General features: G+C 42.6%; 3 protein-coding genes and 1 non-coding gene across 4 annotated transcripts; 1 reads left to right on the forward strand and 3 right to left on the reverse strand.

Annotated features, from left to right (window-relative positions):
- Positions 1-2961: 2961 nt before the first annotated feature.
- trnap-agg lies at positions 2962-3033 on the reverse strand. The gene has a single exon. It is a non-coding gene; the product is annotated as a tRNA-Pro (tRNA).
- A 244-nt stretch (positions 3034-3277) lies between these two features.
- Positions 3278-5163, reverse strand: LOC118310028 (guanylin). Its single transcript, XM_035632769.2, has 3 exons — positions 5006-5163; positions 4690-4876; positions 3278-3695 (listed from the first exon to the last, which is right to left on the reverse strand). Exons 1-3 carry the CDS (start codon positions 5069-5071, stop codon positions 3625-3627), a joined length of 324 nt encoding a protein of 107 aa, XP_035488662.1. The 5' UTR covers positions 5072-5163; the 3' UTR covers positions 3278-3624.
- Positions 5164-7276: 2113 nt separating this feature from the next.
- On the reverse strand, positions 7277-8280 carry LOC118310027 (guanylin). The gene is made up of 3 exons (XM_035632768.2): positions 8113-8280; positions 7769-7961; positions 7277-7680 (listed from the first exon to the last, which is right to left on the reverse strand). Exons 1-3 carry the CDS (start codon positions 8185-8187, stop codon positions 7622-7624), a joined length of 327 nt encoding a protein of 108 aa, XP_035488661.1. The 5' UTR covers positions 8188-8280; the 3' UTR covers positions 7277-7621.
- Positions 8281-14286: 6006 nt separating this feature from the next.
- On the forward strand, positions 14287-17473 carry nmur3 (neuromedin U receptor 3). Its single transcript, XM_035632788.1, has 3 exons — positions 14287-14464; positions 15209-16082; positions 16867-17473. The coding sequence occupies exons 2-3, from the start codon at positions 15254-15256 to the stop codon at positions 17280-17282; spliced, it is 1245 nt and encodes a 414-aa protein (XP_035488681.1). The 5' UTR covers positions 14287-14464; positions 15209-15253; the 3' UTR covers positions 17283-17473.
- Positions 17474-17949: the final 476 nt, after the last annotated feature.

The raw sequence follows: 17949 nt of genomic DNA on the forward strand, positions 1-17949 counted from the left end.
CACACACACTGGCAGATGAACACACACACACACACACACACACTGACAGATGAACACACACACACACACACACTGACAGATGAACACACACACACACACACACACACACTGACAGATGAACACACACACACACACACTGACGGATGAACACACACACACACACACACTGACAGATGAACACAGAGTTGTCTCCTCGTCTCCGGTGACGTCTGTGGACTGTGGGAGAACAGACTCAGATGTAAACTCAGCGACTTGTTGTAATGAGGGCAAGTGAGCGAAAACAATGATATGTTTTAAATCACACGCTGTTGAAAAGTCGAAGCCTCAGAGCCGCTGACAGACTTTGACATGAACTGACATCACAACGTGCAGAAAACCACAAAGTGGAAAGTCCATCTTGATTTCAATATGTTGCTGTTGCATCAGATGAGTGAAACTCTTTCAGTTCTCCAATAATTCCTTCATTTCAAAAGGTTCAAGGAAAAACCGGTGATTTGTCCGTTGACTAGTTGCTCAGCGCTGTTTCCTTCAGTTGCTGTTGCTCCACCCAACGATCAGGATCAGAACCAACCTCACAATCCTTGTTTTATTCAAACCATTGATTTGAGACAATGGATTTCAGGCTGAAATCCATTTCAAGCTGGAAAGGAGCTGGTAACTCTTCCTTATTGATTCATCTGGTTATAATTTCTCAATTAAATGTTTATTTGTTTGTTCTGTAAAACTTCAGAAAGCAGTAAAAAGGCCAACGGAGCGTTGCTAATATTCTGTTTCCTGTGTTCTAGAAAGTGGAAAACAAAAACAATTCCTGATCTGCTCGCTTCTCACGAAACCACGTCCACTAAATATGCCTGATGTTTTTCATCAAGATCCATGAATTATTCCCTGGTGGAGAAAAAAATGGTGAACATGTCAAAAAACACAGAATCTCACAAATGGGGAAAACAAGGAGCAAAGAACACATGGAAAATATACTGAACAAGAATCCTGAGGGGAACAGGAAACAGAGCAGGAGACATCACGGGGTTTGAGCACAGAACTGACAAACTGACAAAGGACTGGGAGCACACACACACACGCATACACACACACACTCCACCAGGGAATAATTCATGGATCTTGATGAAAAACATCAGGCATATTTAGTGGACATGTGGTTTCGTGAGAAGCGAGCAGATCAGGAATTGTTTTTGTTTTCCACTTTCTAGAACACAGGAAACAGAATATTAGCAACGCTCCGTTGGCCTTTTTACTGCTTTCTGAAGTTTTACAGAACAAACAAATAAACATTTAATTGAGAAATTATAACCAGATGAATCAATAAGGAAGAGTTACCAGCTCCTTTCCAGCTTGAAATGGATTTCAGCCTGAAATCCATTGTCTCAAATCAATGGTTTGAATAAAACAAGGATTGTGAGGTTGGTTCTGATCCTGATCGTTGGGTGGAGCAACAGCAACTGAAGGAAACAGCGCTGAGCAACTAGTCAACGGACAAATCACCGGTTTTTCCTTGAACCTTTTGAAATGAAGGAATTATTGGAGAACTGAAAGAGTTTCACTCATCTGATGCAACAGCAACATATTGAAATCAAGATGGACTTTCCACTTTGTGGTTTTCTGCACGTTGTGATGTCAGTTCATGTCAAAGTCTGTCAGCGGCTCTGAGGCTTCGACTTTTCAACAGCGTGTGATTTAAAACATATCATTGTTTTCGCTCACTTGCCCTCATTACAACAAGTCGCTGAGTTTACATCTGAGTCTGTTCTCCCACAGTCCACAGACGTCACCGGAGACGAGGAGACAACTCTGTGTTCATCTGTCAGAGTGTGTGTGTGTGTGTTCATCCGTCAGTGTGTGTGTGTGTGTGTTCATCTGTCAGTGTGTGTGTGTGTGTGTGTTCATCTGTCAGTGTGTGTGTGTGTGTGTTCATCTGTCAGTGTGTGTGTGTGTTCATCTGTCAGTGTGTGTGTGTTCATCTGCCAGTGTGTGTGTGTGTGTTCATCTGTCAGTGTGTGTGTGTGTGTGTGTGTCTGTTCATCTGTCAGTGTGTGTGTGTGTGTGTGTGTTTATTTGTCCATGTGTGTGTGTGTGTGTTTATCTGTCCATGTGTATGTGAAGCCAAGGCAGTTATGTACGATTCCCGTGATCCATAAACAACAAGCTATGAAAACAAGAGACTATTCTCTCTCATGAGTTATCGTCATGTTTCAGTTTGTTTGTCAAACTGTCCTCGAGGTTTGAAGATGTAGTCGATGTTTAGCAGGAGATGGTCAGGACACAGCAGACGCACCAAGGAACAAAATGTGGCGTGGACACATGAATATGGATTTATACACATGATTTATTGTTTACTTATTATTGGAGGTGAACGGTACACGGCCTCGGTGTGTGTTTGCTGCTCAGGAGCTTCTGGACTCAACTGCTTGTTAAACTCTCGTTTTATTCTCACAGCAGAGTTAATGTTTTTCTGAAATCTCACTAACTGAACAAAAGATAATATATTCATGGTTCACTCAGACACCAGCATCGTGCTGTGACGTCGGCAGCAGGTCAAGAAATACTTTAGTGAATGGTGCCCTCTGGTGGATATGAGGAGGAATGAGCACGATGACGTAGTCAATGGAGAGAGACGTTCAAATATCATAACAGATGTTTTAAGCATAAATATTTGCTAAACTCAGGTACTGTACACCAACATGAAGACGTATCAAAAATAAACACGTTACTTTACAAACAGCTTAGAAGCACTGAGGGCATAAGTTTTTAAAACTTTGGTTAGGACAGTTTTTAATAATGATCCACTTCTGTCACTGTACACACACACACACACACACACACACACAAACATTAAGGGCCTGACTCCGAAGACAGTTTACGTGAATTGAACACATGTAAATTAATCAAATCTTTTGTTATATGCAAGTATATTTTTTTTTTATGAAAAAACCCTAAAACGCCAGTGGGCTCGTCCGGGATTTGAACCCGGGACCTCTCGCACCCTAAGCGAGAATCATACCCCTAGACCAACGAGCCGTGTGACGTCAGCGAGGACAGACGTGGATTTGGACACCAGAAGAACCACAACGTGAACGTTCAACTCGCTCACATCCGAGTCGTTCTTCTGGTTTTATACGAACCAGCAGATTTTCAGAGAACGAAAAGTAAAACAGAAAACAGGAGAGTGAACAAAGATGGAGTAATAGTTCTGCCGGGTATTTAAATAGAGTGAGTAATCTCCAAAATAGACGATCTCTGATTCAAATAGCCGAACCAGTCATTTGATTTCATCGTTTATTGTTTTTCATTCAATACCTGTGAGACAGTTTACTCTCCCTGTTTGTGTGTGTGTATGTGTGTGTGTGTGTGACACACTGTAGTCAGCATAGCTATATTTTTGAATCAACAAGAAATGATTTAAATGGTGCAAAGAATTTATATTTTAGTAACAAAAGAAATAAATTAAAAGAAAAAATGTAAAGTCTTCAAACGCTTTACAGGAAAGGTACTCTGTATGTATGAACAGCACCAAAACATATAATAATGGTTAATAACTTTACACTCCAGCATGTTGAACACGACACGTCAGTGCAGAAGAAGAAGACTGTGGAGGACGAAGCCTCCGACTCAGGTCAAACACCCGAAGCACGAGGGGTTGGAACAGATTTCACAAGGATCTGTAGACGTGAGGATGTACACTGCGAAGAAAGAAGATGAAACATTACATGAAACTTGAGCTAAAACGTGTTTTTGGATGTTGGATGATAACAGATCACTACAGATCAATGTGTGCGTCAGATCAGCTGCTCATGGGCCTCTTGTCTTACAGGATGTGCATCATGTGTAAACCGTGACCTCGAGCAATCGTTCGATTTGTTTGTTTCCTACATGAACGTGACAGAGGTCAGATGTTTGACACGCGCTCATGGCTGATCGGAGGTGATCGTTGGCTCCAGAGTCAGATCTGACTCTCGTCCAGAGATTCATGTGCAGATTAAACAAATGAACATAATTCATTGACAAACCTGAGCAGAGATGTTTGCAGATTGAAGAGCAAAGCTGCATTGGCCTCTTTGTTAATGTCCCATATTGTCACCTTCAAGTTTTGATCCTTCTTAATATGGTTTTATATCTCTTTTTAAGGAGCTCTGCTCATATTAATTAGACGTTGGCCTGTCTAATTAATATGTGATGAGCCTCTCCTCTGATTGGCCGACTGTTTGCTGAGTGACGCATGGTGGTTGTTCACCTGGAGCGAGGAGCTTCCATCTCCTGCTCCCGACGACCAACAAGTCATCGGTACCTGGTGTCGGCCCGCGAGGCCGAAGATGCCAGAGCGGCGGAGACGTGTATTTATCTGTACTTACAGACCCGAGACCTTATTTATTATGATAAAAAAGGCATGGAAATCTCAATTTTGACAATATGGGCCCTGATATATTCTATATGTCATCATCGTCACCAGATAAAGACCAGAAACAATGAAAGTGCACATTTGTGACCCATTTGTTAAGATTTACACTTCCATTGTAAATGAATGAGTTTACGCCTGAGGGACGTGAAAGTTCTGAGAGATGGATGAAGACGTGTTATTGGCTTATTGTGCTTAATGAGAAAATCTCACCAGCACAACTTGTTGTTCGTGCCTCTGTAGTGTGATGGACAGTGTTTTACAAGCTCTATCTGACTCACCTAGTCTGGAGAAGACGACGCCCGTCCCCTTCCCTCGGCAGACTGTCTGAAACACCTGAGGAAGCAGCGGGTTGGAACAAGCAGCCATGACACTGGTCTCTGACAGTCGAGGGCTGATGTCGTCGTCTAGGTCCATCAGCTCCTTCAGCTGCTTCACGGCCTCCAGGGGGAAACTCCGGTCTCCGACCTGGAGAGGAAACATTATTCCTAACCTTGACAGGACGGAGCTGATGTAACTGAACAGAAACCTCAACCTCTTCTATTAAATAACTAAAGACTGGGTGAAAAGAAAGAAGCCACACAGATGGACACTCACCTTCACCTGCACAGCTCCACTGCTCACACACAGAACCAGAAGAACCACAACGCTGAGCGACCTCATCTTCAGGTGACGGGAAGCCTCTTGTCGTCTGCAGGATGTGAACCTGTGCTGCCTCTTATAAGGTGTGGACAGATGATGAGTGATTCATTAACATGGGGGTCACAGACGGACTACGAGAACTGAGGATCCTCTTTTTGAGTTTATTACCACCACATCCTCATGTGTTTATAACCTGTCTCTCTCCGTCAGCAGGATATGTGGGTATTGACTTTGCGTTCCAGACTCTCACCAAGTCCCTCGGTGCCAGCTCATAAATCACCTCTGGTCTTTCTCCCACAGACGTCGGTCACAGCGCTCTTGTCCCAAAGAGTCACTTGTTTGAAGAGTTGTGATATTTGCATAAATGATGACGTTGTGCAGACTCACACGCGGATTAAAACAGAACTTCCTGTTGGCTTGAAATGCTCTAAACTCTTACTTCGAAATATAAGAGTGAATATTATAAAAGTAACTTGTGAGTGGTAGTTTGACTCGAGGTCTGAGGGGGCGGACCCTGCCCTGTGATGTCATGATGATGGTTGAACTCAAAGACCTTTGAGTTTACATCATGATTTGCAGATCAATACTCTGATCAGTTGAATATCGGTGTCAGTACAGTGGTGATCATAAAGGCCAAACAACTGTTTCATATAAAGTGTTGAGGTAATGATGGAGCAGCAATACATAAATAAATGACATCATCAGAAAACTACAGACGCTGCTTCTGATAAACAACAATCTTCTGCTTTTCCTCTCAGTGTATCAATGAATCTTCTTGATAGGACATATTCATAAATATATATAAATGTTTTAGATTTCATTCCCTTCATGTCTAAATGCTGATTCAAATACTTCTCCTCATTGTATATACGTGATCTATTCCATCAACTTCAAATAGCTTTTCTGTCATTTTCATACAATTAGTCAAATTTAAACCTTTATTCTTCTTCTTCTTACTTCTCATAAAAAATATATTATTTTAAATAGTTTATATGAAAATGAAATGAAACTTTACTAAAGAAAATCTCAAGGTTTTTATAAACCCAATAAAAAAGGGGGGAAAGAGACTATATATGTTTATGTACGTTAACATTAATCATGTAAGTTATGTTATTAATTATGATCTTGTGAAGTAATAGACACAGTGACTGGGTCCTGGTGTGGATCAGTACAGCACCAGGTTCAGAACCACATTAAAAACATTGGATCGAAGTTACATCCACTGATGAGTCGATTTTAAAGATGAAGACGATCGCTGTGTTTCAGTTCATGTACATTACATCACATCATAACTGTTCATGTGGACTTTGGTATTGATCGTATTGATCGTATTGATCGTATTGGTCGTATTGGTCGTATTCATCGCAGATCGCAGATCGCTCCAATAACAACACAACCATTTTATTTTAACAGCTTCTAGAAAAGACAACAAAGTCAGCGACACTTGTCATCATGTTCTGTTGTGTTATTGACTAAAATCAAATACATGAGACGTTCCGTCTCCTCAGGAGACGTGACACTGCGGTAAACGATGAACCAATGAACGAAATGTTCAGACAAACGAACTGATGAGCAGTTCAACTAACGGACGTTTGTAGCGTCACGTGATCGGAGCACGATGTGAAGATTAAAACCCAACCTCTACATATAAAAATATAAAACCTATAGAAGTATAAACCTCAGAGCTAAAACATATGAGTTAGTTGTTGCCATAGTGATGATCTCATCTGTCACCCTGTTCTGCCACCTAGTGGCCAAAATCAATGAATGCAGCCTGAAGTACACTCATCAACACAGTGCCTGTGGCCTCGTACTGATAGAAAATATTCATTCATTCATCATCTACCACTTTATCCATTTAAGGGTCACGGGGGTCGCTGGAGCCAATCCCAGCTGACATTGGGAGAGAGGACAGGTCCCAGCCTATCACAGGGCCACATACAGACAACCACTCAGACTCACATTCACACCTACGGTCAATTTAGAGTCTTCAATGAACCTGACCCCATTCTACATGTCTCTGGACTGTGGGAGGAAGCCGGAGAACCTGGAGAGAACCCACGCACACACAGGGAGAACATGCAAACTCCACACAGAAAGGTCCTGGTTGAACCCAGAACCTTCTTGCTGTGAGGCGAAGGTGCTAACCACTACACCACCATGCAGCCCTGATAGATAATATGATATAGATAATATGATATAATATATAACACAATACACACATGATTTGTCAATGAAGGCTTTTTATTCAAAACAATATAGAAGAAGGAGAAACATTAAAAAACAAGTCCCCTCCTTTAAATACAGAGCTTAGTAAGATAGAAATGTAACAAACAGTATAATGCAGAGTAACACAGTAACAGTTTGGAAAAAACTAAACCCAAAAACCATATTAAAACTAAGTTTGTAAAGTGCCCAGTGGGCCAGAACCAGAACCTCAGTATTCAGGGGAAGAAATCTTTGTCTCATCATCGCAGGCAAAAATGTGAAAAATTCCCTGACATAGTTTTAAAGAGGAAAAGAATCACAAGTCTTAAGCTCGACCAGACGCTTCTGGCTCGGTGGGTTGGTTCAGCAGCCGGTGCAGGCGGCGAACGCACAGATCTCACAGACGTCCAGAGGAACCATGGCTGAAACAAAGACGAGAGAGACGAGACATTAGACACCTCTGATCATCACCTGACATGTTCACTTGAAATCACAAAGACGTGGGCTGACCTAGTCTGGAGAGCGACGCAGACGCTCCTCTCTGCTTACAGATGGGCAGGAACTCCTGCGGCAGCATGGGGTCGGCACAGAGCGACACGGTGCTCGTCCGGAGCCGCGGGTTCTGTGGCCCGGCTGAGGCTCTGCTCAGCGTCAGCTCCTGAAGCCTCTTGACGGCCTCCAGCGAGAAGGACAATCCATTCTCCTGGAAGAAGAGGCAGGGCTCAGTGTTGGACAAGTCAAACCTCACCAAAGACTCGTTTGGTATCGTAGCAGTTGTTCAAGTAATGACAGGACAAACATGTGGCAGAGGTTTGTGCAGAAGACATCAGTCAACAGAAGTGTGGTGAACTTACTTGGACTTGAACAGCTTCAGAAGTCCAGCCGAGGGCCAGGACCAGGAGAGCGACGGTGACGAGAGCGGCCTTCATCTTGAACTGCGGGTTTATCTCGGAGCCTTGTTGTCTCTTGGTGTGTGTGTGTGTGCTCAGCAGATGTTGAGCTCAGAGTGTGTGTTTCCCTTTGTCCACAGGCGTCTTTTAAACAGAGCAGCAGTCATGTGACCAGAGAGTTTCTCACGGGTTAATGAGTAGCGACGGGGCTTGACGGGTTGTAAAGAGGAATTCATAAATCCTACTTTGACCTCATCACCTCCCGGATTGTGTCATGGATCCCTGAGACACACGTCGGCTCTCAGGGATGAACCCACAAACTCCTGTTTCTCACACGCACATTATCAATATCTATGTTTCATATAATGAAATATCTGTAAGAGCTGGTTCAAATCATATTGAGTGGAAGTCATATGTTTATTTATATAAATATATAGTTTGTCTGTGATTCAAATCATATATATTTATATGATTAAACAAAATTAAATGCATTAAATTAAATTTCAAATATTTTCATATAATATCTTTGCCTTTCTTATCATCTCACGAACCTGACAACACAAACTCAAACTACATTTATATGCAAATATGATTGTTTCCTCTGTGACATGCCTATTAAAAATAATCAGATGATTTTATTTGTTTCTGCTGCTTCTGTAGTTTTTATCTCAGATCTGGAGGAGTTATATGAAACTGATGTAAGACGTATGTTTACTTTGTAAAAAGGTTTTCAGGCCAGACGTGGAGAACAATGTCTGTAAAAGCTTCATGGGAGTGAGCTGTCGGTCCAATAACATGATATAATAATAATAATAATAATAATAATAATAATAATAATAATAATAATAATAATAATAATAATAATAATAATAGTAGTAATAATAAGAAACTACTGCATCTTTCAAATGGGTTTTTCTTTCCATCATCATGTGACCTCTTTCTATGACTTATTATAATAATAAGCAAACAACAAAATATGAAATGACCTCTTATACATTCTTCACATTCTACACATGAATCCCTCCAGAAAAATCTCTCACACAAGATTCATTCATCATTTATCAAATTATCATTGATCAAGTGTCTTATATTTATCCATAAGTCTGTTTTAAACAATCTTTACATTTGTAAAGAGTTTAGAGTTATTCTAAACAGACCGACTCATCAGCTGCTGCAGGAATCAAACCTGTGACCTTCCAGTGACGGAGGCAATCGATCGACTTCGCTTGTGAGTGGCACCGACGTGACGCCTCGTACACACACACACACACACACACACACACACGTCTGTGAGGTTATGATGAGCTCATTAAACACAATGCTTTACGCAGAGCATGAAGGATGTGTCTGTCCAACACACACAGGAAGCAGAGTGTGTGTGTGTGTGTGTGTGTGTACGCGCACTCTGGATTCCGCCTCCAGTCTGATCACATTCATGTCTGTGTGCAGACGGTCGTCTCACTCCATGTGTCACCTCCACAAGCGACTGGACCTCTTACCCACATGGTTGGCAGTTAGGCTCCGCCCCCAGTGACCCCAACCAGGAAGAGGTGATAAAAGGTGCAGTTTGTATGCGTCATCATCAGATACACTGAACGCATCGTGCAGTCCATCAGACAGGTGGGAGCAGCACGAGCAGGAGATTGTGTCGTTAATCAATAATCCCTTCCGACAGGAAGGTGTAGCTGATGTAGTGACACACACACACAAACACCCACACACACGTTAATAATTCAAATCTGCTGAAATATTAAAATCACATCTGAGGTGAAGACATGTTGGGTCAAAGGTGAAAGACGTTTCACAAACCTCGAGCTGCTTCACGTGTCGACCATCAGAATTAAAAAACTCATAGATTTAATGTTGACGTTGAGTCAATTTCTTGTTTTTCTGTCGTGGGAAAGGAGAATTCTTCAGACGGGTCGAAGACTAATGAGGACGTTTAGTCTGGAGGAGAGTAAATCATCAGCCGGACGGTGAATAGAATATGTTTGCGTATTTATTTATCTGACCTCAGACATTTTACAGTCAAGTGTGTGAGCAAGCACCAAGGACACTTCATCACACACTTCATCACACACACACACACACACACACACACACACACACACACACACACACACACTGAGATGTGAACCTGTGACCTGCAGAATAGGATCTCATTCTTTTAGCCAGCAATCAATAATTTACTGGGGAGCAAGATGAGCTATAACAACATGTTTTACACCAACAGAGGATCATTCTGAGTTGAGCTCTTCTGACCACATGTGAACACAAGTCTAATATTGACTCTCTGACTCTGTCTCCACCCGGGGAGACTCTGTCTCCACCCGGGGAGACTCGCTGCTCCTCGGCCGATGAATGTGTCACTGTGTTCTCCAGCCTGCAGCGGAGGTAAATCACAAAAACCCTGATCGTCCATCAGTCTCAAGAGTTGGAGTCAGGTTCTAAAACAGAAATCTGAGGTTAAGCTACTGTGTTTAATTCAACAGGTCAGTGTGTTTCGGGATGTGCACCAGCTTCTTCAGACATGATCTGCTCTCAGCGGAACATCATGACTTCAAACAGGGAGAACGGAGAGTTTCAGTTTCCTGTAGTGATCTGCTCTTATCTGCCGCTGCCTCAGACCTGAAGGTGTAAAATCCACAACACAGACGATAAAGAGATAATGAACTGAAATAAAAAACCTGAAGAGCATTTGATCATTCGGCTTCGCTAAGGAAAAAGATTTCTAATGTCAAGTGAATAAGGAGAAAATGATTCTGTGATGAGAAACGATCCCGTCCGATCATCAGCCACCTCTTATCTATAATTGTATTGTAAATAACTGTGATATTTGTCTCTGTTTATAACTGTCATAGCTGTAAGTACAGTATAAATAATGTTTATCAGATTGTGTTTAATTATCCAATAAGCTGACACAGTACAAGGACTTTCAGTTGTGAGGCTGCAACAACAAAACAGAACTTTGGAGGTTAATTTAAGGTCCAAACTGAATGATGATAAAATATTAATATTAATAATGATAAATCCACAAAAACCCTCCGGTGATATTGAAAATCTCATTGCAAATCATAAGTCTCACACTGTAGTTTACTCATTTTATTGGACTTCATGAAGTCCTAAATTGAGGCAGATGAATTGTTCGGTTCTTGCAGAATAAACAAGTGTAGATTTATGAAGAGTGTCAGATTTATGCTCATCTCATTTCATTCTCACCAATAAATCAGCAGACGTTGTTTCACTGGCAGGCTGGACGTCGCTCTGACCATCGATGGTCTCACACCAACCCACGTTACATTAGAAACAACGTCACTGACGTCTGAAGATGAAATATAATAATATAATATAATATTACATCAAATTTACACTGAGACTGAGCTGCACATTAAAATTCAACAAAGAGAAAAAGACTTGGTTTCACTTTGAGGAGGTTTAACATTAACTTGTATAAAAGAAGGAAAACCTTACAGAAGATGATCATTTTATCAGACTTCTGTCTGATTGTTTTCATTATGAATCACTGCTCTAATGGAACATTACATGAGTTACATCATTTCAATTCCACCTGCAACTAGTCTGTCAATTTCTTTGTCTTGTCACTTGACACTTCCACGTAAACACAGAAGTGTCAAATCAGACAACGACAGTCATCAACGCTTTATCTGTAATGAGAATAAAAAAGACTTGTTTATAGTTGTGTAGTTTATGCCGAGCACAAAACCATCAGAGGCGTTTATCTGATCCAGGGAAGTAACTTATTATCCAGCTGCTGATTAGACATTTCACAGACTGTTTTCTGTTTCCATCATGGAGGGAAACCGACGTGTGCAGGTCGAGTGTGGTCCGATCCAGGATGATAAGAGTTCCTGGGGTCTGGGGCAGGACTTTATGTAATAAACCTGAATGTGTTTCATGTGTTGATGTGTGAAGAAGCCAGACGATAGAGGCGCAGGAGCAGATGGACCGAAATGTTACAGCGTCTCAGATGCACCTCGATAGTTTTCAGAGATTTATTGCCTCTAATTATCAGTCAGTACAAAGTCGATCCAATTGGTCGAGTGCTGATTCAAGTGAACGACACAAACAAGTTGTTAAACAACGATGACAACATGAGAACTTGACCCATGAACCAAGAGTAAAATGAATTGATAGTCAGTTTAAATCCACTAAATGTGCGTCGCAGCAACATGAATCTAATCTATCTACTGTAATCACGCCTGTTAAATAAAGTATGAATCGTTCTTATAAATGTATTTGTTGTCTGAATAACTGTTCATGTGTTTCTGGTTGAAACTAAATCCGATCAGTTCAAATATGTTAAGTGAATCGTGTGACTGTAATTGTTTATTTGGTAATTGTATCAAGAGATGTGTCCTGCGTTGCCCTGGTTACCGACCACAGACAATAAAGCAACAGCCACAGAGACAAACGTTTATGAGATTATTGCCTTTTGAAAACCAAATGACAATGTCGAGGTAGAATATGAGCGGGCGTCTGCAAAAACCAAGCAGCATCTCGTAAAGAACAATAATCAGTTCAGTTCAGTTTTATTTTATTTGTATGAGAACAAATCACAACGTACATCGTCTCCAGGCTCTTTACAGGGAGGTCGACGCCTCACAGTTACAGAGAAACACAACAGACACAACGAGCAGTTCCGAGACTGTGGAGGGAAGAAACTCTAACAGGAAGAACTCCAACAGAACCAGAACCAGAACCAGAACCAGAACCAGAACCTTCTGCTGGGACCGGTGAGAGAGAGACAGACAGACTGTGAGTTAACTGACAGAACAAAACATTGATCTGTGAAACTTCTTGTTTCATTGACTGATTCTCTGTAAATCATCACTCTTTGATTTATGTCTCTTTTCAAGGACACTCGTGAAACATGTTCATATGATAAAGATAAGAGGAACGAGCTGGGGACACACTATGAAAGATGAATAACTGCTGTATCTTCACTGCATTGTGGTAAATCAGGACTTTTTACATTTATTACATGATATTTCAGAACTTTACAATGTGCCGTGGTACTTTCTTTGACACTGACTGTTAATGAAGAGCAGAGGAGAAGGACATTTACCACGATTCTTGCAAAAGCAAATAAGTTAGTAAAGTCTTTTTTGTATAATATACATATTTATATTGATTCACAACGTGCTTTACAAAAGTACAATTGTTGAAATGAAGCTCTCTCTTGTGATTGTCTTGCAGGCGTTGTGAGTTCGTGACTGGCGACCTTTTGCAAAAGGACTTATTATCCTAATTAATCATGTGTTGAGAATATTGAACCATAAACTCCTCAGATGTTTTACTGACTTTATGAATCAAGAGAGAAATCGAGTCATGTTCAGATAGAGTCGCCCTCTGCTGGTCAGAACGCAGAACACAAGCTTCACTTACTGTTTTTAATAAACAGTTTATGATCTTCTCTGAATATTTACAGTGAAAATGCCCAGAACATATTTACATTAGATCATATAAAGACACTGAAAGAAAATATTCCTGGTGTAATTATTATTAATCATAATGAATCTTCAGTTTCAGAGATCAACTGTCATTTCATGATGTGATGTTACATCTGTATCTGGAAATTAAACATCAGAGGAAAAACATTAATAAAGATTATACTCATGAGCTCCCTCCCCCTCCCTCTCCCTCTCTCTCCCTCCCCCTCTCCCCCTCCTTCTCCCTCTCTCTCCCCCCTCCCTCTCCCTCCATCCCTCTCCCTCTCTCTCCATCCCTCTCTCTCCCCCTCCCTCTCCCTCTCTCTCCCCCTCCCTCTCCCTCCATCCCTCTCTCTCCCCCTCCCTCTCTCTCTCCTCTCCCTCTCTCTCCCCCTCCCTGTCTCCCCCCTCCCTCTCCCTCCATCCCTCTCTCTCTCTCCCCTCTCTCCCCCTCCCTGTCTCCCCCCTCCCTCTCCCTCCATCCCGCTCTCTCTCTCCCTCTCTCTCCCCCTCCCTCCATCCCTCTCTCTCTCCCTCTCCCTCCATCACTCTCCCCCTCCCTCCATCCCTCTCTCTCCCTCTCCCCCCCCACCCTCTCCTTCTCCCTCCATCACTCTCTCTCTCCCTCCATCACCCCCCCCCCCCCCCCCCCCGCCTCGTCTTTACATCTCACCGTGTTGATCTCTGTCTTGAGGAGACGTGGTCGTCCTCCATCGGTCGTCCTCCATCTTCCTCCTCCTCCTCCTCTTCGTCTTTGTCCATCAACTTTTCATTCCTTTATGATTTGTGGAACTGATCTTATTTGCGCTGCGCGTCACCGTGTCTCCGGTCGGGACCGCGCAGAGCGCGCGCCGAGCAGCGTCAAGGTGAGGATTTCATTCTATTTTGAATAATCTGTGTATATAAATTAGAAACCCTTTTATCAAACCTTAAATATTCTATTTGTATTTTCTCTCCGGCTGATGTCTCTGCGTATTAGAAAAAAAGCCTAACTTAATTTCCTAAAAAACATATAATGTTAAACATTTTCCATGCAGTGATCAAAGTTAGAAATCTGAATCCTTGAAACGTCACAGTCTATGATGATGCGCAGCGTGACGGACGAACACAATTAACCTTCTGGAAGAAGAGGAGTTTGTTTCACGACAATTATCATTGTCCTCAGTTGAATTACTGCATCTTCCTCAGTGCAGGATGTGTGTGACTGCACACTTGTGATCTCACACACACACACACGCACGAAGCATCTATAATCTCATCACATTCAAAGTGTGTGTTGATTATTCGGAGTCATGACGCTGATTCGATCAGGAACCTGTTGTTGTTTAGACAAAGTGGGTTTATGAATTAATAGAAAACAATGCAACGTTTCTGATTTTGTTAAAAACATTCTCTTTTTTCATATAAATAAACTGTTCTACAAAATAATCAGTAGATCACTCGCTGAATAATTCCAGCACCAGTCTAGTGCTAGTTTTGTTGAATCTTATATATTTTTTTAAATGTTAAACTTTAGTTTGACGCCAATATGAGGTCAAGGTATGAAATCAAATGCATCTTCTCCTGAGAGCATGTTTTTGTTTCAACCTTGTTTTCTGTGTTGGCCACAGTGTTGAACGAAGCCACGTATCAAGATGTGCTGACGTCTCTGTGAAATGGAAATCTCTTCAAACGCATCCGAACTGTTCCTCAACAGCAGCACGACTCTAAATGGAACAGGGAACTACACCAACGACCAGTTCACTGAAGTCAACCTCCTGGAAATCCTGGGTCCAAAACGCTCGCCCTTCTTCCTCCCGGTGAGCAGCATTTACCTGCTCATCTTCCTCACTGGCCTGTCTGGAAACCTGCTCACGTGTGCAGTGATAGCCAAACACAAGAAGATGCGTAACCCCACCAACCTCTACCTGGTGAGCCTGGCGCTCTCCGACCTCCTGGTGCTTTTGTTCGGGATGCCGCTGGAGATTTACGATCTGTGGCAGAACTACCCGTTCCCCTTTGGCGAGGGCGGCTGCTACTTCAAGACTTTCCTCTTTGAGACGGTCTGCTTCGCCTCCGTCCTCAACGTGACTGCCCTGAGCGTGGAGAGGTACATCGCTGTGGTGCATCCGCTCAAAACGCGATACCTGTTGACTAATCAGCACGCCAGGCAGGTCATCGCCATCGTGTGGGTGGTGTCGATGATCTGCGCCATCCCCAACACCTCGCTGCACGGCATCTTCTACCTGCCAGAGAGAATGGCGGAGTCGGCCATATGCACCGTGCTGAAGCCCCTGTGGATCTACAACATGGTCATGCAGATCACCACCGTGTGCTTCTACTTCATACCCATGATGGTGATCGGCGTTCTGTACCTGGTGATGGGTCTTCACTTGGGCAGAGAAACGCAGCAGCCCAGCGACAACCTGGGGAAGAACTGCAGCAGCAGTCGGAGGAAGATGAGTGGGGAGAGCGGCCGCAGGAGACAGGTCATCAAGATGCTGTGTGAGTTTCTCCTCCTCTCTTTTTCCACGACAGGCAACGGCTGGAAAAGCTTCAATCTGTGCTTCCGATGCTAAGACATGTTCCAAAGTCAAACGCTGAGGGAAACACAGCGTTAGTGAAGATATTATTATTATATCACAACAATGTGAGCTGAGGGGCTCGATGATGTTGATGAGATTTCACGAACAATGTTAGTGTAGTTCTTCTCCTCACTGATTTCATATCTGAGATCGTCTGATAACACTTGAACCCTTAATGTTTTCTTAACAAGCATCATGATAACACGTCAGATCTGAGCTCATCTCATTGAAGTAGGCAGCTCATGGAGAAAAAGAGTGAGAAGGTAAAAGCTTTGTTAGAGAATGAAACACGTGATGCCATGAAACAACACAGATGCTGTTGTTGATCCTTTTGAAACAGTTTTCAATTATGTTTTTTTTGGCGCTCAGAAAGAATCGTACATGAAATATAATATAACTTTTTTCTTTCTAGCCACTGGATTTGGTTTCTTCCATTACTTATGAAATTGATTTGTCACCAAACAGTCGCTCATTTCCACATCCTGCATGTTGTGATGAAGGAAAGTCATTGAAGGGAAACATTTTAAAATGCTCAGGTAGACTTGTTGCAGCTTGCCTGGGGCCCCGTGCTTGTTATCATGTTACATCCGAACAACTTCACTGACTCCGTCTCATTCGATTTTTCTAGCAAAGTGAACAAAGTCATCATTGAGATACAGATAACCCCTGAGCCTATCTGCTTTGTCTCTGATCTGATCCTTCAGCGATCGTGGTGGCTGTGTTCGGCGTCTGCTGGGCGCCCTTTCACATCGAGCGGCTCCTGTGGAGTTCCGTCAGCCAGTGGACCGACTTGATGCACAATATTTATCAGTACGTCCACATCCTGTCTGGCGTCCTCTTCTACCTCAGCTCTGCGGTCAATCCCATCATCTACAGTCTGCTCTCCACACGGTTCAGGGAGTGTTTCCGAGAGCTCGTGTGCTTCCAGACGGACGACAACAGCTCTGTCAGAGACTCGCCGGCTTTTCCCAAAATCCTGCTGGATCCCTCCGTCGCAGGCTCCAGAGCTCAGACCAGGGACTTCGTCCCTCTGCTGTCTCCGATCATGACGCTGAGCACGGACACTGCGACCGTTACACGTGCCTGTGACGAGGTGACCTGCAGCACCTCGCGTTTCTAATGGACAGTTGATTTGAATGAGCCAAGAACAGCTGATCCAGAACCACTTTGAATTTGGTGAGAGAAGCTCATTTACTCTCTTGCTGAGAGTTAGATGCTCGAACCAGCATCTTCGCATTAAGATGCATAAAGACTGGAAATAGGAGGAAACATTGCGTCGTCATGACATCCACAAATCGACCAGCAGCTTTAATCCTCACTCATTTACATTATCTGTTTCTTATCTTAGAAATAATCCATCAAATAACTTTGTTTAAAACTTCAACTTGACATTTTTACATTTGATAACATTGATGACTTTGCATCATTGTTACTATTCCTTTATTAAATGGCTCCCATGCTGTTTACCAAATTCACCTGTTATTATCTACAGGTGATACAGAAAAAAAATCAGAGCACACTAAAAGTTTTTAAAAGATGCAACACTCTCCAGAAAAAGAAGAACCTCTGGTGTGTCTCCTGGAATTTATCGTTTCCATCATGGGAAACGTGACGGGAAGTCCGGACAGCGACTTCACAACTTTCCGAGGAGCAGGTGAAACTTTGAGCTGCTCCTTTAAAGTTCCTTTCTTCCTGTGGATGATTTTTTCAACCGTGCCTCATATTCCACCAGCTGTCTTATACTGTAACTGCTGTTTGCCTTATGTGGGGAAGTGGGACAGTCGGTT

The sequence above is a fragment of the Scophthalmus maximus genome, chromosome 6 (genome assembly GCF_022379125.1).
Source record: "Scophthalmus maximus strain ysfricsl-2021 chromosome 6, ASM2237912v1, whole genome shotgun sequence".
NCBI lineage: Eukaryota > Metazoa > Chordata > Actinopteri > Pleuronectiformes > Scophthalmidae > Scophthalmus > Scophthalmus maximus.

Bases quoted from the DNA above. Each gene is read 5' to 3' on its own strand.
- LOC118310028 (XM_035632769.2), bottom strand. From the start codon at position 5,071: ATGAGGTCGCTCAGCGTTGTGGTTCTTCTGGTTCTGTGTGTGAGCAGT. The intron at 4,877-5,005 runs GTGAGTGTCCAT...TTTCCTCTCCAG, and splicing joins GTGGAGCTGTGCAGGTGAAG to GTCGGAGACCGGAGTTTCCC. The intron at 3,696-4,689 runs GTGAGTCAGATA...CTTTCTTCGCAG, and splicing joins CGTCGTCTTCTCCAGACTAG to TGTACATCCTCACGTCTACA.
- LOC118310027 (XM_035632768.2), bottom strand. From the start codon at position 8,187: ATGAAGGCCGCTCTCGTCACCGTCGCTCTCCTGGTCCTGGCCCTCGGC. The intron at 7,962-8,112 runs GTAAGTTCACCA...CTCTTCTTCCAG, and splicing joins CTGAAGCTGTTCAAGTCCAA to GAGAATGGATTGTCCTTCTC. The intron at 7,681-7,768 runs GTCAGCCCACGT...TCTTTGTTTCAG, and splicing joins TGCGTCGCTCTCCAGACTAG to CCATGGTTCCTCTGGACGTC.
- nmur3 (XM_035632788.1), top strand. From the start codon at position 15,254: ATGGAAATCTCTTCAAACGCATCCGAACTGTTCCTCAACAGCAGCACG. The intron at 16,083-16,866 runs GTGAGTTTCTCC...CTGATCCTTCAG, and splicing joins ACAGGTCATCAAGATGCTGT to CGATCGTGGTGGCTGTGTTC.